The sequence below is a fragment of the Hippoglossus stenolepis genome, chromosome 7, assembly GCF_022539355.2.
Source record: "Hippoglossus stenolepis isolate QCI-W04-F060 chromosome 7, HSTE1.2, whole genome shotgun sequence".
Classification (NCBI taxonomy): Eukaryota; Metazoa; Chordata; class Actinopteri; order Pleuronectiformes; family Pleuronectidae; genus Hippoglossus; species Hippoglossus stenolepis.
Genome location: NC_061489.1, coordinates 21,851,238 through 21,876,742, shown reverse-complemented (window position 1 = coordinate 21,876,742; position 25,505 = coordinate 21,851,238). Strand labels below are relative to the sequence as shown.

Here is a 25,505-nt window from a genome sequence, read left to right as displayed (position 1 = left end):
GATTGTTTCTGACAGTGATTGTTATGTTAATTCCTGTGAGTGTCAGGTGATTGACAGCAAGCAGAGCCAAACACAGTTTCCTGCTGAGCTACAGATAGTTGAGGCAGATGGACAGTGTGGACAAATTTTTTTTGTTTTTATATTTTGTTAATTATTTTCCTCCTTCCTCTCGTGGGAGTAACAGATGTCGTGATTATCTTTGCTCTGCAGACAGCAGCAGGAAGACGTCTTCCTCACAGCAGACATCTTGACATATCACAGCAGAACAGGTGTAAATAATAGATCCGTTGTTACTGTTATCAGCAACATTTGGGTCTTTCCCACTGTGACATGTCAAAATGTCTGCTGTGAAAAATACAAAATATGAGGCAGAAGATAAAAGCAGGTTTTATCTGCCGACACACGACTTAAAGCTCTTCTGAGACGATGCTGTCAGCTGATCCGTCACCTCGCCTCACTTCACTTCCTGTCACCAACTCTTTATCTATGGGTCAAGAACCAACTTGTTCCTGTTAATTAATAATGATCTAAAAGCATTTGAGCTCCAGAACCGTCCCACTCTGGGATTTGAACTGCAGTTCAGTGAAGTGTTGGTTTCAGGTCTCATGAAGTGCATCTCATCCTCTCACAGGCCAGAGCTGCTGGAACAGCTGTGGAAGACCCGAGCAGAGAAGAAGAAACTGAGGAAGACCATCAGAGAGTTTGAGGAAGATTTCTATCAGCATAATGGAAGGTAGGTGGGACACACACACACACACATACACGTCTTACCCCTGATTTATCCTGGCAAGGCGAATGGAATCTTCTCTAAAATCCTGTAATTTCAGAGATCACAAACATTCAGTACGTCCAGATGTTTTAATGTCAAATTTAAACATAAATAAATCTTTTCTACATTGTTTATTCTCTTGTAGAAGTTTTCACATCAATGCACCTTGGCAGCATAAATGTCATCCCAGATGGTGAAAGCCTGTGAAAAGCTCATATCAGCTCAAGCAATGAATCAGCTCCAGATTAAACTTTTCATCAGTCTTGGATCTGAGTTCACAAAACAAATGTCTACGGCTCTGATTTGTTGATTCCAGTCACAGCTTCTGTTCTTAGAGGCCGTTCAGGAGGCAGGAGGAGCACGAATGTTAACAATAATGGCGTCAAAAGACAGACGTCAGACTAAAGATTCATGTCTGATGGTCATTTCTGTTCCTTATGCCTCATGTCTGTTAGATTTAATCGGCTGCTTGTGGCAAACTACTGCTCCTCTGGGAAGATCTAACTTTTGCTCCACACAGAGCAGTAATAACCCTCCTCTCTCTCTGTGCTGCTGTAGAAACGTTCAGAAGGAGGACCGCGTGCCGATGCTAGACGAGTACCGAGCGTACAAGAGGATCAAGGCCAAACTCCGCCTCCTGGAAGTCCTAATCAGCAAACAGGATTCCTCCAAATCCATCTAGACCCGCCCTCCTCAGCAGCTGCCAAATCAATCAACGCACACATCACTCGCCCAGGAGGTCCGGCCGCCTGCTGGACGCCATCACACCCCCGAGGGTTTCATCAAACACTCCTGTAACCACGGGACGAGGTCGTGGTCACTGCTCGGTGCTGCAGTCACGTCACAGAGAAACCACACGAGGGACAGTTCAGGCAGGAAGTTCTGAAACGCTTTGATTTTACTTTGACAGTCGGAGGATTTTCTGGAAACAGGAGATTTTACAGTCACATTTTAGGGACTTTAGACCGAATCTGTTCAGGAACCAAAGTAAAGCTTTGGTTTTTAGTTTGTCGTACTTTCTGATGACGCTTTATTCAGACTGAAACCCAACACTGGATGTTGGTATCAGTATTAGAACGAGGGAAGAGAATTTCTTCCTGAATGCTCAAGAAAATATAAGTAATTAATAAGGAAAATATTTACTCTGGCCCTCAGGCCCAACATTACCCTGAAGAATCCACATTTAAATCTCAGACTCGTTCATATCAGCCCTTTAAATGTGTCTTATACGCAAATATTTTAAAAACGCTGTCAGAGAAAGTTAAAGTCTTTGTTCACATCGGCAACAAACAAGTTATTTCTCGACTTATTTTCCTTCCGTCCACCAAGTTTCATGGAAATCTGTTCTGTAGCTTTTGCTTCAAACAAACCAACAGACAAACAATCTACTATTTATTCTAATTTGCCAAATCTGTGTGAGTCTTGTGGAATAAAATCACAACTTGAATTAATAACAATCACTTTTATCAGCAGAGTAGTTTGTGCTCCTCAAAGTTACTGAGACTGTCGGCTGAGAAGTGATTTTTGGCATTTTGATCAGAACAAGTTGTTTTCCTGTGACTCGACTGCAGCAGCGCCCCCACCAGTCCAACCTGGAATCACTCCACTCAGCCACAGCCGATCTCTGCTGCCTCATCTGACGTCATATCATCGGAAAAACAAGGCCGCAGTTTGAAAACACTGCAAAAAAATAGTCTTCATCATTTGTCTTCGTCATCATCGTCGTCATCCCACCAACTCGACGTAAGACTTTGCACTTGACTCGTCTCTGATTTCCTCGTCTTCGGAGGAAAAGTTCAAAAAAACGTTCTGACTTTTTTTAATTTCAGGAACTTTAGTGTCGTCGCTCTTTGTTCTCCGTGACGTTTGTTCCTTCAGGCGGAGGAATGTTATGAGACAGCTCCAGGACTTTCAGACGCTCTTCACTCAACACGTCTGTTTCCGTTTGGGACGTCGTTCAGTGTGAAGAAGTTCCTCTTTAGCGTCGCGTCAGGGAGTCGCGGTTTCAAACCTAATCTTAAAACCTGCCTCCCTGGTGCGAAGCCATCGATTATTTTATTCTGTCGGTGAAACTTTAACATCTTTCGCGTTCTGACTGGTTTTAACATTTATCCACTAAGTTTGAAAAACAAGTTTGTGCGTTTGTTCTTGTTATAAAATCCAATTGTACACATGTTTGTTTGAGACACCGATGTTCACGTTGAATGAAAAAAGAATCTGTTGCGTTTCAAGGGAAAATGTTTTAACTCCCAGAGCGATTCTCCATTTTCCTTTTCATTTCTTTGTTCTTCAGCATTTCGTTTTTTTTTACCTTTTTGTTTTCAGTTTGGTCAGAAGTTGTTCAGCAAGTCGGCAAAAGGTGAACTTTCCCATGAGCCTCTTGTGAAAATGCTGCTTTTAATCTGAAGCCTGAACTTTAAAGTCACATGTTTGGTATTTAAAAGCAGAATTAAACTCAAGACGTTCACAGGAAACAGTCGTACGCAGATTAGGAGATTTTGGAGGAAATGGTTGTAGAAATCATCTGGAATATTGTGCACTGGTTATCGATGTTGTTCCAGTTTTTCAGTTGAACTTGTTCAGAGAGATAATGATGATGATGAGGACGAAGAGCCAGTGTTTGTTTTACGTTGCTGCTGCTTCTCTGAAAAACCAAAAGCGTGTTGGTTCCAGGTGTGACCAGGTTTGATTTCCAGCTTCCTGAGGGAGGAGCAGTGACTGTGCAGGCGTCGTTCAAAAAACAAAAAAAACTTTGGTTGTTCCCTGGTTGAGATTTTCCCCTGTTGGGATTTTTAGCTTTAAAGGCTTTAACGTATGGATGAGCACTGATTTTAAACATCTGTGGTTTAACTGATATTTTTCCCCAAACGCTGAAGGTCTGAATAGATTCATTAATGTCCCGACACAGAGAAGAAGTCAAACCTGCTGTGTTCGTGTCCTCGGTCCAACCTGCAGCTCCAGGGAAGTTTCATTTCCTGCTGGCAGGTCAAATGAGGGCAGGCGAGGAGAGAGTTTGTCATTTTTCTTCTTCTTTGATGCCGCGTCGTCGTGTCTAAGATCCGAGTCAAGATGTCACAATGTGATTTTTAAAAAGTGGGAAGAAGACATTTCCAACAGTTGCTACATTTTGGCTTCAGCTGGTGAGTTTGTGAAGCGACCGTTCTATTGTCAGAACCTGAGTCGCTGGTTAACTGGAACGTTTCCGCTGTTGAAGGCAGACGAGACTTCATGTGCTTTTCTTACTGTATCGTTGTAGATTTACCTGCCAGAGTCCGAGCGGCTGCAGCCGGCCACAGACGTGAGGGTTCGAAAGTTTTGAACGAGACTAAAAGTTGGTGTTTGAACAAAACGAGGGAGGTGTGGTGTGTGTGTGTTTGTCGGCACGGTAACGGAGGTCATTTGTAAAAAGACGTTATTTGCACAGCATTCACAGAATGCAGCCCTATTGTGTTTTTTTTTTTTTCATTTGTATTTCTAAAAATGAAGCACTACTTCTATATAAATATAAATATATCCTGTACATAAAAAAAAATACACCCGAAGGAATGAATGTCAGAAATGTTTAAATTATTTCAAACATTGCGTTTGGCTCCCCCTTTTGGTTATAATTATATTTGTGATGCCCAGAGAATGTGTTTTTTTGTATTAATATCACTATGAATACTACTATTACTATCATAACAGTTCTTTTGTGTGATGATTCCGATGATAATAATCCTTTTGTATCTACTCACTAACTGTAAAAACCAGCTGTAGAAGTTAGTCTGGCACTGTGTGTGTGGCTAATCCAACATGAACCTGCTCTGTTCCTTCTTTCTTTTGTCCGTGTGTGTAAAATACGTTGAAATAGAAACAGTACTGTAGTCAGCTTGCATGGCAACCGAGAACATGATAGTGCAAAAAAAAAAAATCTAAATATCATATATTGTTTCTGTTTTTTGTGCCATGAAGACGCAGCAATAATAAAACTGTGTGGAGGTTTTACAGTATCGACTCGTGACGAGTTGCATCGACTGTGTGAATTTCTGAGGTACTTTTTTAAATTTAGTTTTTTACTTAAGTTGAGTTTAACACAGTTTTACCTCTGTCGTCAGCGTCATGTTCATGTTGGCGCCGCTGAAAGAAGCTAAATACGAATTGGACACGTAGTTTTTAATCCTGATGTTAAAAAGTGGAAACGATCCGTCGTCTCTGATCAGTTTTTCTTTTCAGTTTTTTAAATTTCTATTCTTTTTCCGGCGCCTCAGTTCCTCACGATTCAAACTCCTGTATTTTACATTGTGCCTGCAACAGAGTGGTAACACGTCACATGTGGTTCACGCCTCGTAAACTGTAAATGTGTCTCTGTCCCGTGTACAGTTTGTTTCATCGCACCTGTCTGACGTCAGTGCACGGTTGTTTCTCTCACACACACACACACACAGACACACACACATTGGGGGGTTCACAGCAGGGGTCGGAGTCAAAGACGTCTCCCAGGTCACAGCAGCTCCTGAAAGAAATCAAACCAGTTGTTTTAGTCGAAACAGGAACAGAAGACGTCGATTATCCATCTTACAAATCTGTGAAGGGACTGTTCGGTTCATAGAGGCCTTAATTTTGAAAGGATCAGTGCTTTAGTTTCTCTCCGACTCAAAGCCGAAGATGACGGAGCCGAGGAAACAGATTTTGTTCTGCCAGTGTTTCGATTCCTCTTCTGTTCGTAAAAGCTCCAGTGAATTTATTTAAACTCACGACGTTGTTGACCCTGAACTCTGCTGCTGCTCCTCCTCCACGTGTTTTATCACATGAGTAAACTGTGCGTCCCGTGTGTAAATGTTTTCATACTTTGTGAATGCTTATTTTCCCTGTTATTTCTTCATTAACAAAAAGGATTTGAGAAAATACAATCAGTAACAAACATTTACACATGAAAATAAAAAATGACAAGCTTGCCACTTCCGTTCTCCTCCGTCTTCTGTCAAACAACCAAAGTCTCCTCTGTGGTGAACACGCGACAATCAGGACATTAAACAACTGTTTTGATGAAAAGACTCAATATTTTAGTCATTTTTTAATCAAATGTGATGATTTGATTCATTTCTTCACTTTCTATGAACATCCGCTGCGTTTGGGCAGATTGAAAATAGATTAAAATATTCAGAGATAGAAAAGAAACAAATGAGAACCACATTTAAACCTCAAATAGCTAGAAACAGGATTTATTTTTATGTTCATATTTATCACGTTACACCAGCGTATCAAAAACTGCTCATTTAGTTTGTTTTCAAACACAAATGCTGTCTTCACTTAAATTATTAACATGGAGCCACTTTGTCTTTGTGGATTAAATCTAGTTTGTTTTCTCATGAGAATTTATCTGTTTTCTCAAAACCATTAAATATTTTTTTGTAATTCTAAAAATCTTGTTTAAAAACACAAATTTAGACTTTTGACTTATTATTCAGAGTCTATAGCAACAATTTTCATACTGATAAAAAATGTTTTACTATTTTGTTTTAACGTTTTTCTCCAGTTGTGTAGGAAACAGTTAATAGCAAATGTCGCCCTCTAGTGGACTTTAAAATAATGACCGCCCTGCAGTTGTATGACTCCACCAACCAGGAAAATTTCCGTCAACATAGTTTTTCTTTTCAAACTCATGACGTCACCGGGACCTTTGACCACTGACATATCAATTCATCTTTGAGTTCAAGTGACAACTGATCAAATCTATTAAAAAGTCCCTCAAGGAAGATTTGAGATCTGATGTTTAAGCCAAACACTTTTTCTGTAAGGCCACTGTTACCTTGACCTTTAACCACCAAAATCTAATGACGTCATGCTTGACTCCAAGTGAATGTTAGTGCTAAATGTTCGAACGCAGATCCCAGGTGAGGCAGCAACGTGACGTCCAGATCCTCGTGTGGAGAGTTCCTCAAACAAACTGGAACATTTACATGATCTAAACTGAACTGAAATCATGTGACATGAAACCAACCGATAGAAAAACACGTTAATCTAAATGTTTGACTTAATGTTTGAACACACGATGTTCAAATGAAGTAAACAAACAGAAACAACAGTTTAGTCTTTAAAGATTTTATATTCTTCTTTGTCAGGAGGATTTTGAAATGGCAGCAGGTCGAGTTTCTCTGTGATTTGCAGAAGATTTTTAGACAGAAATGAGAAAAACGTTTCATCAAATAGCTTCTATCACTTTTCTTCAGCTATGGCACCAGTCAGTCCGTCTGCCAGATAAACTACATCTAAAATAAACCCCCCGTCCTCTGAATGACCTTCATCGGACAACATCAGGATGAGGTATGAAATGCAAAATCTCAATAAATGCTCTAGAAACAATTAGACCAAAACAATAAATACAAAAATCTGAAAACCTGCATCTTTTCCATTCGAATTTTACAGCTGAATTTCTACAGTGCACTTTGACACACTCTCAAACAGTGAACAGAAACAATTCACCCTTTCAGTTTGTTACTTAGCGATAAAAACGTTATCGCTGGCACATTTCTCGTGAAGTTGTTGGCCTCTGAGTGTCGAGTTAACGAGCTCGATCGACAGCGGAGACGATCTGACGGCAGCAGGTCAGAGATCCAGGCGGTCAGAGACAGGCGGTCAGAGACAGGCGGACGTCAGTGCAAGTGTTAAGTGCATCAGTAGTGTGTCGACAAAGACCGAGTCCCGCTGCGTTGAATCGGATCGACCCGTCTGCGTCCGAGGCCACAGAAGTGGTTCTCACACAATCTCAAAAATATTAAACATGATCATTTTGCATATAAGACGCTTTCAACATTCTTTACATTAACTTGCAGCTTCAGGTCGAGAACATCTGTCGGGGCAACAGCTGGTTTTCATCTAGTTCCACAGCTGGAGCCGCTGACGGCACAGGAATCCAAACAAAAACACAAAATAAATCTCAAAATCAAGCTGAGGAACCAGTTGCATTGAGCTCGTTTACATCATAAGAACTGTGGCAAGTCTCATATTTAAAAAAAATGTCTCCCATGATGAGCTCAGGTTTCCAGGACGCTTCCTTCAGCAGCCAATCACATCACACGTCCTGGTTATTGCAGCACCGTTATCGCCTGAAGCAGAGTTGATCAAACAGTGAGGTGGTGGTGGTGTCTCCGCCCGCTGGTGGTTTGAGTTTTCAGGTTTGATTCCATCCGTCAAAGGATTTACACATTTGAGCTTCTGAAGCTTCTCTCACCAGTCGAGGTTTCCTTCCTGACAACAAGCGTCTCCAGCGTCTGAGTGAGTTCTTCTGTCGGCTGATGCAGCTGCTTCTCGTGTGCTTGGCTTTTCAGAAACTTCTCACTAAGACACTGTTCTCTTGGGGTATTGCTTCTGATCTAGTGCAACAGTGGAGATCTCTCGGGGCTGTGATGAAAATGGCGTTGAGCAACAAAATCCCGTTTCGGGTAAAACGCCAAAACTCCCCCACATCCACCAAGACTGTGTCAGATGAGGACTGAGAGCGACTCATCCATTAACGACAGAGTTTATCGCAGCGTCACTTCAGATGACTTCAGGTGTCGCTGTGAGTCGCTCGGCTGCTGATGCTGATGCTCTGGGACAACTGTCGTCATAACGGCTTGTCAATCACTGCGACACCTGGAGGAGAGAGAACACACGACAGAGTGAGACGGAGAGAGAACACACGACAGAGTGAGACGGAGAGAGAACACACGACAGAGTGAGACGGAGAGAGAACACACGACAGAGTGAGACGGAGAGAGAACACACGACAGAGTGAGACGGAGAGAGAACAGCAGGGCAACACAGCCATCGGGGTGAGTAGCATCCAGCTCCAGTACCAGTACATCTCTCCATGTGTCTCCTGTGGTCCAATCAGCTGAGACGTACCTGCGTAGCTTCGTCCGTTGCTCATGTTGGTGGGAATGAGGCTCCACTTGTCTGTGGCCGGGTTGTAGAACTCTACGGACGACAGGTTACAGGAGCCGTCGTCTCCCCCGATCACATATAGCAGCCCGTTGATGGCACAGACGCCTTGAGGACATCAGAGAAACAACAAGACTGAAGCTTTACATCCCTAATTCTATATTTCAGGAACTGAGTGTCCAAAGAACGATGATACGATCCTTTAGGAAATCTTGAAAACAAAAATGATTCTATTTGTGATTTCTACCCTTGACAATAACAACATTAACAACTTTTAAACTTGATTAGATTCAGTGGTTGCGATGGGGTGTGTGTTTGTGTGTTTGTTCTCTGACCTGCGTTTCTCCGACACATGTTCATGTCACAGACCAGCCTCCAGGTGTTGGTCAGTGGGTCGTAGACCTCCACACTCTTCCTCACCAGAGGTCCGTCGTGTCCCCCTGCTGCAAACAGCTGACCGCCCAGCACCCCCACACCTGGACCAGACACAGGAGGAGGCTCCAGAGTGAACACAGATAAAGTGGTAGAGTGATACCTTCTGATTTAACACATCAGAAAGATGAGAGACGTTGGAACGCAGCAACAACAAAGTCGTGCTTTTTATGGCAAGTTGTCTTTGTGTTGTCATGGTGACCAGAGTCATCACTCTTGTATTCTTGTGTGTAACATTTTCATTTGTCCAGTCAGAGTCAGATTGTTGGTCAGTCTGTAGAAACTGATATAAAACCTTCCAACTGGATTTCCAGCATGAAGGAAACATTCTGAGAACAAACTGAATTTATACTAAATTTATATTAAATTTACATTTTCACGCTGCTAATCGTGAAAACACTGGACTCAACTATAATAGTGAATCTGTTTCTCTGATTCTCGTTTGTACAATTACAGACAAAGTCCACTAGGGGGCCCCGATGACCCAAAAGTCTGTTGGCAAAAACACAATACTGCTTTATTTACTACAAATTATTTTAGTACATTATCAATTTAAAAATCTCCCATTTGTAAACATGAAAGAGACTAATTCAGATAAAACTTCTTTTTTTTTACTGCCTGTGTGTATTATGTACTGTACTGATATAAGATTATATACATTTTATTGTAAATAAGAAATATACATACAATGGGTGTCGTTTATATACGCACACACACATACACACAAACACACACATCAACCGACACGTTACACACTGGCCATCGTTCAACATCTCACCACAACTGTACAGTCATGAATCAATTAAGAACTGCAGGCTACTGTATGTGGTGGGGGTAGGGTAAAATATAGATTGTGTGTGTGTGTGTGTGTGTGTGTACCTGCTCCACTGCGTCGTGTGCTCATGTCAGCGACGTAGCACCACTGGTCAGTGACAGGGTCGTATTCTTCCACTGTACTGAGACACTGACGCGACGCTCCATCGTAGCCTCCGACTGCGTACAGCTTACCTACACACACACACGCACACGCACACACACACACACACACACAATTAGACACAGTTGAATTTTCTGCCTTCATTGACATAACACATGTTACAGCCGAGGTCACACAGATTTCATTCTTACCATCAACCACCCCCACCCCCACACTGCTGCGTCTCGTGTTCATGGAGGCGACGTACAGCCACTCGTTGGTTTTATAGTTGTAGACCTCGACTGTAGATAAACCTGGACCAGAGAGAAACAAGGATGAGAAAAACAGAAACTCGAACGAATCCAAACTCTGATAGGATGGAGAGAGAACGTGTGTGTGTGTGTGTGTTGGTGACATTTTAAATTCAGCTGTTGGATGTGTTACGAGAAGAGAAGAGAAGAAAATGGCTCCTGTCTCTTGTGTTTACTGTCAACACTGGAGTTGACAGTTGTGCTAATGCAGCGATTATATCTGTTCCCTCTCACGTGCAAATGAGCGAGGGAACAGTTGATGAAATCAAGTGGGCAAAGTGTGGAGTCTTTCACTTGACCTGTCCAGACGTCACTCACACATCCTTTGTCTCCACTTTGTTCTTAACTGAATTCTGTGGAAATCTGTTCAGTAGATATTGTGTAATCTTGCTTACAAACACACAAACGGGGGTGAAAACATAACCTGCTTGGCAGAGATAACAAAGCAAACTGCCGACAAATATTTTATCCACACTTGTGCAACCCTATAAAGTGTTTGTACGTGTGTACGTGTGTGTGTGTGTGTGTGTGTGCGCGCGTGCGTGCGTGCTGCGTGCGTGTACCTATACTTCCGTTGAAGCCCCCCACAGCATAAAGTAAATCTGCCAACACAGCAGCTCCCAGTGTGCTGCGTCTCTCCTGCATGCTCGCTGCCGCACTCCACTGGTCTCGTCCACCGTCGTACACGTCCACCGTCCGCTCGCGCAGGGAACTGTTAAAGCCCCCGACTGCAAACACACGTCCTGCCATCGACACAACACCTGGGAAGTAGAGAGAAGAAATGATTTATTACAAAACTGTAGGATTAAGTCCAAAATTTAGAAATTGTTTTTAAGAGAATAGAATATTTTTGGGATAATTACACCAATACTAGTGGCTTTGATCGTTTTGATTCGTTTCACTTCAGCCTATCAGAGACGTGAACCTTATCGATAATACATTTTAATAGAAGATGCCAAAATGTTTTCAATAAACTGTGGAACTGAAAAGCTCTGTCTTTATGGAGATTGTGTCTGTTCACAAGCCGACACTTCACATCACAAGCTGCAAAATCCTGTTCAGCCAGGACTAACTGCACGTAACCATAAGACCCCGTCATGCACAAGCAACAAACACGGACCTGCCCGACAGCGTCTCGATGGAAGGTCGGCTACTTGGTACCAACGGTCGTCCTGGAAGTCGTAACACTCCACACTGCGAATCGCCTTAGGAGCCTGACCGCCGACTACAATCATCGCCTGTGTGTCCCACAAACACAGAATCCCACCAGACAGTTGAATCTATTAACTGTGTTTACAGAAGCGAATGAAATGATACTGTGAGTTTACGTTGAGAGCAGCGTGTGACGTGTTTGCTTTTACCTTGGGGATGCTGACAGGCGTCCTCGGCCGGGTCCTGTCCGTCTTGATGAGGTGCCGCTGGTCGGCAGGCAGCAGGTGATACTTCATTGCTTCTATAAGAAAATCTTTACAGGTGTTGTTGTTCTTTATCAAAGCTTCTTCCTCCACGATCTGAAACCGGGAAACATAAGTGTGGGTGATAAATGTGAGGCAGTGAACCAGGAGGAAATATTGATTTTGACGTTTGAAGTTTGACGTTTCCATCTAAGCTCTGATAAATCAATACACTTAATTTTATGTTCAAATTATAAATCAACTGAGGCAGAAGAGCCACATCTGAAGTGTTGGATCTGTCGGAATTACAAACAAATCTTAAGACCTTGACACTTTGATGTGCAATATTTCTAGACATGCTATGATTTACAGTTTCTTGAAGCCTCCACGACCTTCAGGAGGCGTATTCTTAAATATTTGTGTGATATTTTCATTTGAGCAACATGCACAATAATCTACTGGGCAGAAGGAGAAACAAGTAAAGAGGGGAAGAATTTGGAGAAAGCAGAGGAAGAGCGGAGAAGTCTCTTCTACCTGCACCAGGTAATCCCTGGACAGCAGTGGAAGTCTGACATGCTCCATCAGTTTGGGCATGTACTCCAGACGAGCCGGCTTATCGTGCTTGATCCAAGATATCATAGCCTCAAATACCTGGGAGAGGGATGGAGAGAGAGGCAGAGAGCAGTGAGGGAGGGAGCTTGTAAATATGGAACATGTACAAATACACGAAGGGATTAATAAAGAGTGAATGTTTGAATTTTATTCACATTTCTACTTTGAGACCTAGAAATACAGCGATTCATCGATGCTGGTGCTCAGCTTATTCAGGATTAAAGATCAAAGGAGAGGGAAATAATTGAGTTTAAGACTTGAGCTGAATTTTCTCACCTCAACACATCTGGTTATTCACTAGATGAAGCGGGTGTGACTGATGGTTTTGGAAATTAGGTTTTCCAACTTTGATAAGGTGTGAGGGGGGGGTTTCAGACGCTGTTCAATAATTAACATGTCTGAAGCTTGCAGACGCCCTGAGTGGGATAAGTGCACAACAATCAAACTCACTGTTTGTGTGAAATGCATCAATCAAGGAAGCAGATACTGTTCTTTCAGAGTGAAATACCAACAGAGATTGCTCTCACTTCACTCCCAGCTGGACGTCAGCTCACTCGAGGTGTCTGTGACTTTGACTTTTTTGTTATACACCCTGTTCTATCTAAAACAGGCTCAGATGAAGACACCACACCCTGTCTGGGATCTTTTGTCTGAAATTCATTGATTTACATACTCGGTCATCTCCTGTTGGCCTGTGGAGCAGCTACACTGAGGCAAATGAGCGACTGAGTACGACTCCTGTTGTGGACAAAGGAGCAGTAACGATGACTGTTGAAGGAAAGAGGATCGATACTCTGCGACTCCTCAGACTTTCTTCTCCAACAGGGTTTGAACTAGCCTCTGACTTCTAAACTTATAAAGATGCATTTATAATGTTATACAATAAAACACAACTGCATTGTAATAAATTGAATATTTACAGACCATACCACAGCCTGTTTAGCTGACTTCACTTATAGCCATACACACTGTAATTAAGAGCATGCAGGGGGAAAGCAAAAGTCACTTCAGCCTTGCAGATGTAATTCTGGGGTGGAGATGTCATGAAAGTAAATCTCACCTCTTTAACAACCAATACAAAACAAGATGTGGACACCTCAGTATCTATATGTTGTGTGTTAATCCTGCAGGAATAAATTGTAACAGATAATTCAGTTGAAGCTGGTTTGACACTTCATGGACAGTGTGATGAAAGTGTCTGCCTCCCTCTGTGTCTCACTCTCACTCTGTCTGACTCAACGAGCAGTCGACTTGACTGCTCCTGTCCTGACAGCAGGGTGACACACAGATGCTCCTGTTGACTATCAGCAGGAAGAGATGCCGTCCTCTGGATTATGTCTGCTGGCAAAAGCCATCTCATCAACTTGTGATGAGGATGTAGGCAGTTAATAAAACTGTATTTCTTTAAGAGGATTTTCAGACTTGATACAAAGTTCATTCTAACCGATTTCTCCACTGATGGTTTATCATCTTCTGTACATTAATTAGTCAGATGCTTATGATTCACTGGTTCATGTTTTTTTTTCTTCTTCTTAACATCTTATCTACTAACAAGAGAAAAATGCATCATTCACTCCCCTGATTCATGAAGTTTACCCTTAAAAAACTGTTGCTTCGGCTGTGTAATGAAAGGCAGCTTAAAAAAGTGCAGTGAGACACTTGGGATGTGTTCCTTTTATTTTTAATTCCTGTAAAAGTATGTAAATCTGTTTTCACCCTAAAGAAAACAGACAAACATTGAAGAGTGTGTCTGTATTGTGTCATCTGACCTTTTCCTCTGTGGAGACTGTGAGTTTGTCACTGGCGATGAGGCTGCACACTTGCTGCAGAGTCAGGCCCAGAAACTCTTCACCCTGCACCACGTCTGTGAAATGCTGCTCTGAGAGACACAAACAAGCAGCACAACAGAGTTCAACCACAAAGCTCAGTGACATTCAAACACAACGCTCAACACTGATCAAAGCTCAACATGTGTCTCTGATATCTTCTTCACCATTTAACACATTCAACATCACATTATCATCCTCTGTACACGTAGCAGGTTTCCAAAGGTTTCAGCATTTTTTCCGGGCTGTTACATAAAAGTCCCACCACCTACCACACCTCTTATACACGCAGTGGCAAAGATGACTCAGGATCTGTGGTGTGAACAGCGAGAAGCTTACCAGCGTATGCGTGGGCCTGGTTGAGAAGCTGGATGCATGTGTGCAGGTCAGCGAAGGCTCTGATGCCCAGACAGTTGGTGGAGTGAAGCTGAGATTGAAGGAACTCGCAGCAAACCTGACGAACGTCCATCAGCTGGAGGAGGCTCGCTGCTGGCAGCAGAACCTGCAAAGAGGACACACGTGGCAGCTCTGTTCATATCTGGTGTTAAGTCAGCTCACACCTGGCATTAGAACAGCACATGCATCTCTTGTGAGCGCTTGTTATCAGATCTCTAACTTTCCCTGCTCTGTAAACAAGTGAGTCTGGACATCATCTCTGTCTGCAAAGATCAAATGCAATGTTGTTTTTAATAACTTCTGGTGGGAGGCAGGGCTGCCTTAATTAATTAAATTAGAAGAAGCAATTAATGCAACACTGACTGGGTTTGTTCCAGGACTTTCAACCACAACTTGAAAGTTTCCCCATGTGAGAAGGACATAATTTAATAGACAGACACTGACCACACTGGTGGTATATGTTCACATTGGCAAATATGTGCTACCGATGCTACATCTTTGTTTGCCATCAAGAAATAAAATACTGACATTATTATATGATACTAGATCACTGCATCTTCTTAGTCTCACATGTTGCAATAGTCAAGATCCCTGAAGGTATTTGTCAGAGGGATTGTAATATTTTATATCCTTATGGCTCGACTCTGTTGTCACCTAGGCTCTGTTAGCCGGTCAATTAGCAGCACAGGCAGGTTGGCAGTGTCTGGTTAAGAGAGCGATGCTAGCAGACTCACATCCCTACACGTTAGCTTAACTAGGTCACACTGCCTCTGTCTAAACCCTCACTCTTCCTATGAGTGTGTGCTGTTAGCGTCTTCTCTGTTTTCCAGCTGTACTGAAGCCTTATGTTTTCTAAAGGGGAGCATCAGGCCCACTGGAGCTATAATCACAAACAACACATTCACTAACTGAGCACTTTATTAGGAACACTGTGATAATACTGCGACAGGTCTCTATGTGCTCTCAGATCAGCCTCAAACTATATCACATCAAAGTCTGCCGATTTTCCAGCTGCACCCTCATGCAGTGTATCTCACGTCCTCCTAATCCCAATGGTGCTCTATTAGATTCCGATCTGGTGACTGGGGAGGCCACTGACACCGTCCTCATTGTCATGAGAACCTCTTTGCTTTCTGATATAGTACATTATCATGTTACATGTAGCCATTAGAAGATGGTAAATTGTGACTGAAGACAGATGCACATGCATACAATTAGATGGCATTCAACACAAACATTGACTTGTATTAATGAGCACACAATCTGCGAAGAAAACACTCCTCACACCACCACAAGCCTGGATTGTTCACACAGGTTGGGTCCATGCATTTAGCTGCTGACACCAAATTCTGATCAACCATCTGTGGCTTTTATAGGAAATCCAGATTCATGGGACCCATACGTGACCTTCTCCTGTTGTAGCTCGTTCACACAAAGGGTTACACATTTTTGTGCCATCTTAGGTGCTTGCCTAACCACCACCAGTTGTAAAGAGTGGTTGTCTGAGTTACTGTAGCCTTTCAGTCAGCTCCAACCCGTCAGGTCATTCTCTGATTTCTCTCATTTGCCTCACACCACTCTGAGAAAGAATCTCAGGATATCAGAACCATTTTAACCAGACTCTTTGGCACCACAGTCAGTCACTGAGACATTTTCCCATTCTGGTGTTTGATAAAGCTCCTGGCCTGTACATGCATGATTTTATGAGCCGTGCTGCTCCCATATGATTAGCTGACTGGGTAATTGATGCAAAAAGTATAATAATTACAGGATCAGTGTTGGTACAGTGTAGAAATGAAAAGTAAAAGCACTCCTTTATTGAATATTAGCCTCTAGTCAAAACACACACGTCACACATCTGCAAGTAAGCCAATCAGGCAGGCACGCTGCGAACAGTGGGAGGATTTCCTGTCTCTCTCCATGCAAACTTCCTGTGCTAATAATCAGAGGAAGTATCCAGCCTGCAGCTTGATCCCGGTGCACGTATTCAATCCTGCAGCAGAGTCATGCAGTTACCAAGAGTTAGTGCCACAGTGATAAACAAGGCCCCAGTCCTGTGCTTTCACAGCAAAGCACATCTCACGAACATTACCAGCTCTGCAATAAACATCTGCTCCTCAGGCAGGTTCATGGCGGAACTTTTACTGGAAACCAAAGAGGTAAAAGCGATCAGGCCTATGACACGGTAAAACACTGACATCTGTTAAATCATTCAAAAGAATAAAACCAACATTTTACCAACCAGGGATGATACTGTTTCACATTTTGTCTCAGGTGTTTCAGACAAATTTACTTTCACTTCACAGCAACTCCATTTTAAAAAGGTGCTGTTTTTGTATACTTTTTGTTGTATTCTTTCCATTGTTATTGTAATTACTTGATATTCAAGCATATTTCCTGAATGTTTATATTTTGAATCAGGGTTAACTGATCATCTTTAAAAATAAAGACTTCTTTTTGTGCAGATACCTGTGAGCAAAAACAAAGGTCCACCCACAGAAAAAGGTCAAGAAAACAGCAGTAAGACGTTTCCTTCAACAACAACAACGTTTTTTAACTGTGTGACTAATGCTCAGTTCAGCAAAACTGGGGTTAAATACAAGGTAAAAGTCATCATAACATGAAAGAAACGAGTAAAAGTATAAACAGGAAAACAGTTTTTTGACCCACTACCCCCCCCTTGCTCTCCCTCTTCATGAACACACACACACACACACACACACACACACACACACACACACACACCTGGACGTTGTCTTCTGTGACCTCAATCTCAGCCGTGTAGATGTAATCAACAAGTTTTTTCAGGGTTTGACCGTCCACCTCTCTGATCTCCACCTGTTGGGCCTTGCTCTCACTCATATCACCTGCATATAGAGAAAAACACACACAGTTAAGCCCAAAACAAAGCACACACATATCAGATATGATGCCGAGCAAACATCAGCTTGTGTTCACCTGTAAACATGGCACAAAAGTAGGGGCTACAGGAAGCCAGGACAACCCTGTGGGCTGGCACTTCAACGCTGCCAGCAATCAGCTGGACATCACACAGCATCTTTTTACTGAGGGATGAAGTGACACAGACAGAGAGAAACATTCATAGGAGTTATCTACAATTCCTAAATACTTATGATAAGTTGTAAAAATAAACATGCAAACAGGAGCCAGGAAAAGGATTCATCAATGAAGACAAGTATAGGTAGGACGGCTCTCAGCAACTGTACCAGTTAAGGTGATAAATACTAGGGTTGTACTTAAAGATTCCTAGTGAATATATAGATTTGTTCCAGACAAGAGAAGGTGAATCTACAGAATAATCCCAATTTTTCAATATCAATATATCAATAACAACCTGTGTTGTTTTTAAAACATTTAAGAGCAATAGAACATCCAAACCAAGGAAGTGTGACTTTTTTAAGTCAAGACACAGATTTTTCTATCAAGCTGTAGTCAGTAACTAGAGATGCAAGCCAGCAGCTGTTCTCTGAGGTTTTGCCTTATTCTTAAAAAATGTATCAGCTCCTCATCGGGACATTTCCAGACAAACCATGTGAACCAAAGATGACTCCTGTCTGACCTACAAAGCAGATAACAGCCTCCTCATTGCATACTGGTTTCGATTTTCTTTCTCTGTATAGGGACAAACACGACTGTCTGCAACACACCTCCTCAGGTCGTTCATCAGCTGAAAAGCTTTCCTCATATGCGTCTGGTTGAAGGTGTGCATCCCTCCATTCATCGTGTCCTCCTCCGAGTCCGTGTTGCAGTTTGGACGCGGTGAGGCCGGTGTGGCCACCAGACTGGGGAGACATGAGAGGCAGTGCCTGGGTCATTGGAGATAGATGATGACCCAACAGTTATATATGGTTAAACTATAGGGTTATGAAAAGAGGACGGGACAGGGATGATACACTGGAGGTAGTGACAATAGTAGATTTAGTAAATGTAAACTGGACGTGAGTGACAACCTGGCTTATTCCTCTGTCAGCACACGCTTGAATGACATCACCGACGCATTCTCCTTAAACAATCCCCAGTTCTTCATGGTAATCTCCTTTGGTTGCCATGGAAGTCAGACGTTGCTATAGAAACTGCACCATGGACTTTACGATACGGATCTTATACGTTCTTTTGAAAAACATTTAAATCCAGTGAGGATTTTTCTGAATAGCCAATAATATCTGAGGTGTCTGATCTGCATCACAAAATTGGGATTCTGCAAAAAATGTTGCTTTTTATAAAAAGAATACCTGGTTGGAAAACATGACTGATATAGTAGAACATAAAAAGAGGATCCTATCTGGTTGTGTTCTTCAATTTTGGGAAATGTTATCAATTAATGAACAGTGTAGATTTTTTGGAAAATTTGGATTTTCATCAACAGTTTGACTGAGAAACTGAATTTGACAATTTTGTTCATCGGATTTAGGCAAAAACTGGCCTCTGCAACAACCTCCTGGTCTCAGCCATGACTTATTCACACTAGGAATAATTTCTCTGTCAATGTCATTATAAAGTTCAGTATTTCTTCTCTCAGTTACATTTATTCAATCACCGTGAGGCAGAAATCAATCAGGACCAATGTACCAGGACCAGTGTGCTTAGTTTGACTTTTCAGGGTTTGTTTAAAAATGTCTGTCTGTCTCCAGTGTACAGGAACAACACACGTTATTCTCTGGACTCATTACAACCCATCTCTTGTCCACATGAACAATTTGGACAAATAGTGATGCAGCACTTCCAAAGCAGGAGGAGGTTTGGATGAGTTAAACACTTCAAGCACGTGTCTGTGAAATAAGGAAATTACACATAACAGCTTCTGTGCGTGTAAACATCAAGATGAGTCAGAGTTTTTGCAGAACGTGTGTGTGTGGTCGTTTGGGAGTTTGCGGTTCCAAGTTGTCAGGTGAGCTAGCTGCTAGCATTGCTAATCACAACACAACATAAAGCGCACGGTAGCTTCCGTTAGCTGCCACAAGCGGCTGCTCGTATCGTGGTTGTCACGGATGTTTGGATGCAGGTGAACGTCCCACTCCGCTGCCTGTAAGAAGCGACCTGGTGTCGGTCACCTAATGCGAACTCGGGTCCTGAGCAGCGGGGCTAGCTAACTCCCCGAGGCTAACTAGTCAACAAAAGCTAGCTTGAGTTGTGGAGCTGGGCAAAGTGCTTCTGACCGCCGCTGCTGGTTGGTGCTCGGTGTGGCCTGGACCGATGTCCTGACAAGCAGCGTGAACCACGAATACACCGAACAACCGGCAGAGCTGAGCCAACTCACCCCAGCGACACACCGTCCATCCTCCGTGTCCTCCCCTGGTCCTCCCTGGTCCTCCCTGGTCCTCCCGGAGCGCAGCAGGCATGAGCCGCACGGAGATCCTGCTCTGCCGAGAGGACTCACTCCGCTGGAGAAAAAAAAATGTGACCGGTGTGACTGACGTGGTGCGAAGCGTGTGTCATTCTGAAGTTATTGTTCCCACACACACATATAAACACTGAAGGAAAAGAGGTAATACACTGTTTATTAAAAACAAACAATGGGATTATATGTGATTGTATTTTATCATTGGCTCTCTTAAATGCAATTGTATTATTTTGCTTGTTGTCTCTGACGTTTTTAATTCTTGTTTTCACTCTTTTGACATGTGTTAAACAAATTAAGTTATTATTATTATTATTAGTAGTAGTAGTAGTAGAAGCAGTAGTAGTTGTAATAGTAGAAGTAGTAGTAGGAGTTTGTACTATACCTGTCTTTGTCTTTTTCAGTTTCTATATGTACTGTTTTTTCCATCAAATCATTTTTTATAACGGAGCAGACCCTGTCAAATTTTTTTATTTTGTTCATTTTGTGTCCTGTGTTGTTTATTTTAATTATCTACTATCAACCCCTAACCCAAACAGGAGAAGGCAAATCTACAGAATAATCACAGTTTTTCAATATCAATATATCAACATCTATTATCAAGCATGACCATATGAGCTGTAGTACAATCCAGGTGTTGTTTTTAAAACATTTAGGAACAATAGTCCAGCAAAACCAAGCAAGCGTGACTCTTGTAAGTCAAGAGGCTCAACTTGAGAGGCAGCTTCTTGTTCAGTGGGACCTTTGTGCTCTGGCCTGTTCAGGCTCCTTCAGAAGACTAAGTGGACTCTCTGGTGTCTCTTCTGTAATGAATTTCTGCTTGAGGGCTTTGTCCATCTAATCATTTATATTTTATGGAGCAGACCCTGTAACATTTCACTTTGTCTCTTCAACTTTGTGTGAAGTTCTTTTTTGAGGGATGTACCATTACGCTGTCATATGTGTGTAGAGTGAATTGTTTTTCTCAGTTAAATAAATACATTATAAAAATAAAAAATCACAAACCCATATATAAACTACACTGGTGCATGATCTGCATATTTTGCTTTCCCCAAACTGACAATATCATCACTTTACAGCCGGATTTTTTCCAAACCAATCCAATCAGCAAGTTACATAATTAAAAACATGGCAACTTGGCTGAATACCAATAAGTGGGCCTCAAATCCTAAAGTGGCCCTCGAGATCCAGAATCAAGTCTCGAGTTTCATTCCAGTGTAAATGCACTGGTTGCTTTGGTGCTTTTGGTGGTGGAAGTGTTTATACCTCTCAGATGTGGGACAGGTTCAGAGTCAAAAATAAACATGGAGAAGCTGCATTCAGTTTTAAGCATTTATCCCAGATAAACTCTGCTCCCCTTTTTTTAATTGAAGCTATATTATATTTTACTCTTACAGATCCTAATTATGTAATTTCAGATCGACTTGTCTTTTATACAATATGTTGTCTAGTCCTTTTTTATGTCTAATGTGCAGCACATTTTATTTTTTTGCTCTTAAAACATGCTTGCCTCGCCAAGAAGGTTTAAGGTAAATCACGTTTTTGGAATGTGTGATAGAGCAGTGTGATTCAAAATGAGGAAATCAAACCCATAACTTACCAATACGAAGTATGTAGGAATATAAACCTACCTCCACCTCCTTGGTTATGTTTTTGTCTGAGTTTGTTTGCAGGGTTATGCAGAAACTACCGGCCAGATGAGTGGAACAAACCCATACGATATGGGTCATTACATTCTGGCGAGATTCTTGGGAGGGGGCAAATCCAGGAATGTATTATTTCACTTTTTTTAATACTGCAAGATGGGACGTTTTTCAACTTTCCTGAGAGAATTAATGGATCTTGATGGGAAGAAAAAAATCTAACACGTTTCTGGGACTGATATTTATGCATTTTGGTGCAGATCCACATAAAAACCTAAATCTAGTGAATTTAACTGGTTTCATAAAATAAATTGTTGGGACTTGTGGCTCTGAGTGTCCTTCTAATTTGATAATATTCTGATTTACTCCTAAAATGATTCTCTCCACTAGGAGAGGGTATTGAAATAAAATAATCAGGCCACAATTCTGCAGCTGCTCTGTCAACACGAGTTCCCAACAGGACAGGCTACTACAGAACAGACGACTCGATTGTTAACAAAACCAGTTATTCTGGAAAACCCTGCTGTCAAGGCTAAACTGGAAATATTGCACTTAATAACAAGCAAAAAACATTTTAATCAGTATTAAGATTTATCATATTTCACCATGCACCCATGTTGGAAACATTTCAATGGATCAAAGGTTGTTTGTATGTTTATTGTATTAAAAAGGCAGCATCTGAACTTATCAGCATTACAGTGCAATCAGCTTCCTAGATCTTCAGTGTAAAATGGCCGATGAACATGAGATGCACTACTTCTCAGACAACACCCCCCCCTGGTGGTGGCTCATATCGCAAGATCCCAGACGATTGCTTCCTGGAAAAGGTGCCTCGTGGTAATTTAAATTAAAACTGCGAGATTAGATGGATTTTCAAAACATTAAAAACTTTAATAAAAGCAGAATACAACATATGGGGCAAACTGAACACATGGATTTCAAACTGAACACATGGATTTCAAAACAGTTTAATTTAATTTAAACAAAAGCCTGGAGGCCCTAATTGGACGGGATAGGTGGAAGAAGGTCATTCTACAGTCAAACAGAACAGTACGAAAAAAATACGTGTGTTTTTTTTTAAGATCAACAAACTCAAAGCAGTCGAGTCCCACGTCGCCAGACAACTTCACCTAAAACCCTGAGCTCATGAAACAGTAACGCCATGTCTGCAAGACAAACAAACTCACATCTGAGTGGAGAAGCAGTGACTGACATGGATTACAAATAGTTCAAAACAATCCACCCTCCCCCCCCCAAAAAACAAACATTAAGTACAATTCAATAATTCACAATTCTTAGTAGTAAAGTCCATGTGTGGAATTAGAGGAGGTCGGGGGGGCCGGATCCAGGAGGACAGTCTCATTCATTCATCCATGGTGGGTGATGGGCCCTGAACCACGAAGACCCTTCATCCCCCCCCTCCACCTGGGCTTGTGTACTGTGTCCGTGTGTGTAGATTCAAGTTCAGAATTTTCCCCATAAACATCTCACAAATGGAGGGTGTCACTGATAACCTCCGCCGAACCCGCCACCGCCACCTCGGCCGTAGCCACCGCCGCCCCCTCCCCGGTTGTAAGGAGCCCCGCTCCTGTAAGAATAGCTGTCCGCCTTCATTGCACCATAGTTGGACTGCTGCTGTCCGTAGCCCTCCCCATAGTCCCCGTTGTTGTAATCGCCACCCTGGTCGTATTCTTCGTAGCCTCCGTAAGCTGCTGCTCCTCCGCCGCCGTTGTAACCCCCTGCGTAACCGTAACCGCCTCCGTAACCACCACCGCCGCCGTAACCGCCGCCGCCGCCGTAGCCTCCCCTGTAGCCGCCGCCTCCTCCTCTTCCGCCGCCGAAGCTCGGCATCCCTCTGCCCCGGCCCCTGCCTCCCCTGCCGCCGCCGCTGGACATCTCCTGCTTGGTCATAGCCTTCTTCACCTCCACCTGGTTCCCGTCGATGTCGTGGTATTTGGTGTTCACCGCTTTCGTGGCGGAGTCGCTGTCCTCGAAGTAGACAAAGGCGAAGCCCCTCTTCCTGCCGGTCTGCTTGTCGGAGATGATCTCGGCCTTCTCCACCACGCCGAACTTGGAGAAGTAGTCGACCAGGTGTTCCGACTCAAGGTGGTCCTTCACGCCGCCGACGAAGATCTTCTTGACATTAGCGAGGATGTCCGGCTTGCTGGCGTCCTCCCGGGCTATGGCCTTTTTCAGTTCCACGTTGTTGCCATCGACAACATGTGGCTTAGCCGCCATTGCTGTGTCGGCCTCCTCCGGTGTCGAGTAGGTGATGAAGCCGAAGCAGCGAGACCGCCCGACCGCCTGGTTCATGACCACCACGCAGTCGCTGAGCGTCCCGAACTGCTCGAAGTGACCGCGGAGGCCATCGACCGTGGTCTCCACATTCAGTCCTCCGACAAACAGCTTACAGATTGTGGTCGCCATGACTGACTGTCTTAGGGGATGGAAGCCTCGGAGCGTCGCTCTTCTTCTTCAATGAGACGCGTTTGGGCGTTCCGCTCCACTCGCTCGCCGCCGTAAGACGTAGCAGTCGCTGATTGGTCGTCTTGAAAACAATCTCCACTCTGATTGGCTGAGGAGGGATTTTCGTTGCTGGCGCTTTCACGTCCCCTCGGAGATCTTGACTTCCTTCTCTCGAAGCGGGGTTTTTCAACCAGTGTCCTTCATATAAAAACAAAAAGCACTACTACACTGCTGTGGTATTTAATAAAAAGTATAAAAGCCATCCATTGAAGTACAAATACTGCATATGTTTGGAGCACTAGCTTTGCTGCAGTACTATCACATGACAATATAAAAGAGCAAACAAGGTGAAACTATGTCCCATTTACTTTACTTAATACCTGTACAATGTAAAGGCCTCTCTTCTTTAAATATACCAGAAATCTGAACTATAGCTTAACAGGATAACAACAGATCTCCAGCCACAGTTTGAAAATAAAATTTTTACATTAAATAAAACATTAAATAATCAAGTGTCCACACTGTAAATCAGTCAACTGCAGCAATCTGGTATCACCTGAGAGGCTTAAGATGGAAACTCATTTTTGAGTACCAATTATCATACCCAAACAAAAGCAACACATTTTACCCTATCAATATGACATTCATTATTTACAATTGACAACTGATCACACTGGTCTGATGAAATTAAAAATGAAGCACCAATTCACTCAGAAAACCACAAATGTCTTGCATAATAGTTTTGCAATCTTCGGTGACCAACACTGACTCAATCACTTCAAGGATGTTCCCGACTCATTAAAACACTAATTCTTTATAGTAGCATATGTTAAGACGTGTGGGCTGTGCTTAAAATCTCACAACTGTACTGTGGAGCTGTGAAATGCAGTTGGCCTTGAGCTTACAGCTTCTGCTTTTCACTAAAGACGAAACTCGTCTTGCTCTCCTCCTCCAGGCTGATGCAGGGAAATAAATCTTCAGGTTGCTTCTTAAATTCATTTCAAAAGATTCCACATCACATTAAAGCATGTTGCAACACGCCAATGTTTTTAAGGAATTGCTTGCTGTGATCACTCACTGGAAGTTCTTCTGGTCAATAGGAATTCTGCAGTATCTGCTTACAGAATCCATCGAGCTGTTAAACCAGGTGGTCAAGTTGGTTTCTTTACGTTTTAAATTCTGCTCCATACTTTGATAAGGAAGTAACTGTGTAAAGCATAGCTTATATACATAGGAAAACTAGTAAAACGCACCTTTCAACGGCCACATGCTGAGATACAGAAACCTGGCTCCAAATAAGATTCTCATACAGCTTTCCTTGGTTTCCACTCAAGAGGCACATATCATAACATTACCAGTCCAGCCAAGCTTTCACCAATACCAGCACACACTTAACACATTACAGTACTGCAAATTCACAAAAACGTTTTCAAACTCAGATATTGATAATCCACCATTGGTTCTTTGTCCTCACAAGCC

General features: G+C 42.6%; 3 protein-coding genes across 10 annotated transcripts in view; 1 reads left to right on the top strand and 2 right to left on the bottom strand.

Annotated features, from left to right (window-relative positions):
* The window catches only part of fam13b (family with sequence similarity 13 member B), a 66,843-nt gene extending 61,137 nt beyond the window's left edge, over positions 1-5,706 (top strand). For all 7 annotated transcript variants that reach the window (XM_035161174.2, XM_035161173.2, XM_035161175.2 and 4 more), the window contains 2 exons: positions 632-733; positions 1,328-5,706. In XM_035161174.2, the coding sequence (XP_035017065.1) occupies positions 632-733; positions 1,328-1,451 (226 nt within the window). In that variant the 3' untranslated portion in view covers positions 1,452-5,706. The remainder of the gene's footprint in view (positions 1-631; positions 734-1,327) is intronic.
* A 1,128-nt stretch (positions 5,707-6,834) lies between these two features.
* On the bottom strand, positions 6,835-20,001 carry klhl3 (kelch-like family member 3). Of its 2 annotated transcripts, XM_035161180.2 has the most exons (15): positions 19,837-20,001; positions 18,227-18,361; positions 17,517-17,623; positions 17,304-17,425; positions 14,502-14,664; positions 14,106-14,215; positions 12,259-12,375; positions 11,692-11,841; positions 11,451-11,568; positions 10,894-11,091; positions 10,232-10,333; positions 9,983-10,111; positions 9,007-9,147; positions 8,636-8,779; positions 6,835-8,383 (listed from the first exon to the last, which is right to left on the bottom strand). In XM_035161180.2, the coding sequence occupies exons 1-15, from the start codon at positions 19,854-19,856 to the stop codon at positions 8,355-8,357; spliced, it is 1,785 nt and encodes a 594-aa protein (XP_035017071.1). In that variant the 5' UTR covers positions 19,857-20,001; the 3' UTR covers positions 6,835-8,354. The 2 variants fall into 2 exon arrangements, with proteins under 2 accessions (XP_035017071.1, XP_035017072.2); XM_035161181.2 differs by lacking the exons at positions 17,517-17,623; positions 18,227-18,361; positions 19,837-20,001 and adding an exon at positions 16,651-16,702.
* Positions 20,002-22,426: 2,425 nt separating this feature from the next.
* LOC118112092 (heterogeneous nuclear ribonucleoprotein A0) lies at positions 22,427-25,453 on the bottom strand. Its single transcript, XM_035161104.2, has one exon. It carries the CDS (start codon positions 23,985-23,987, stop codon positions 23,064-23,066), a length of 924 nt encoding a protein of 307 aa, XP_035016995.1. The 5' UTR covers positions 23,988-25,453; the 3' UTR covers positions 22,427-23,063.
* Positions 25,454-25,505: the final 52 nt, after the last annotated feature.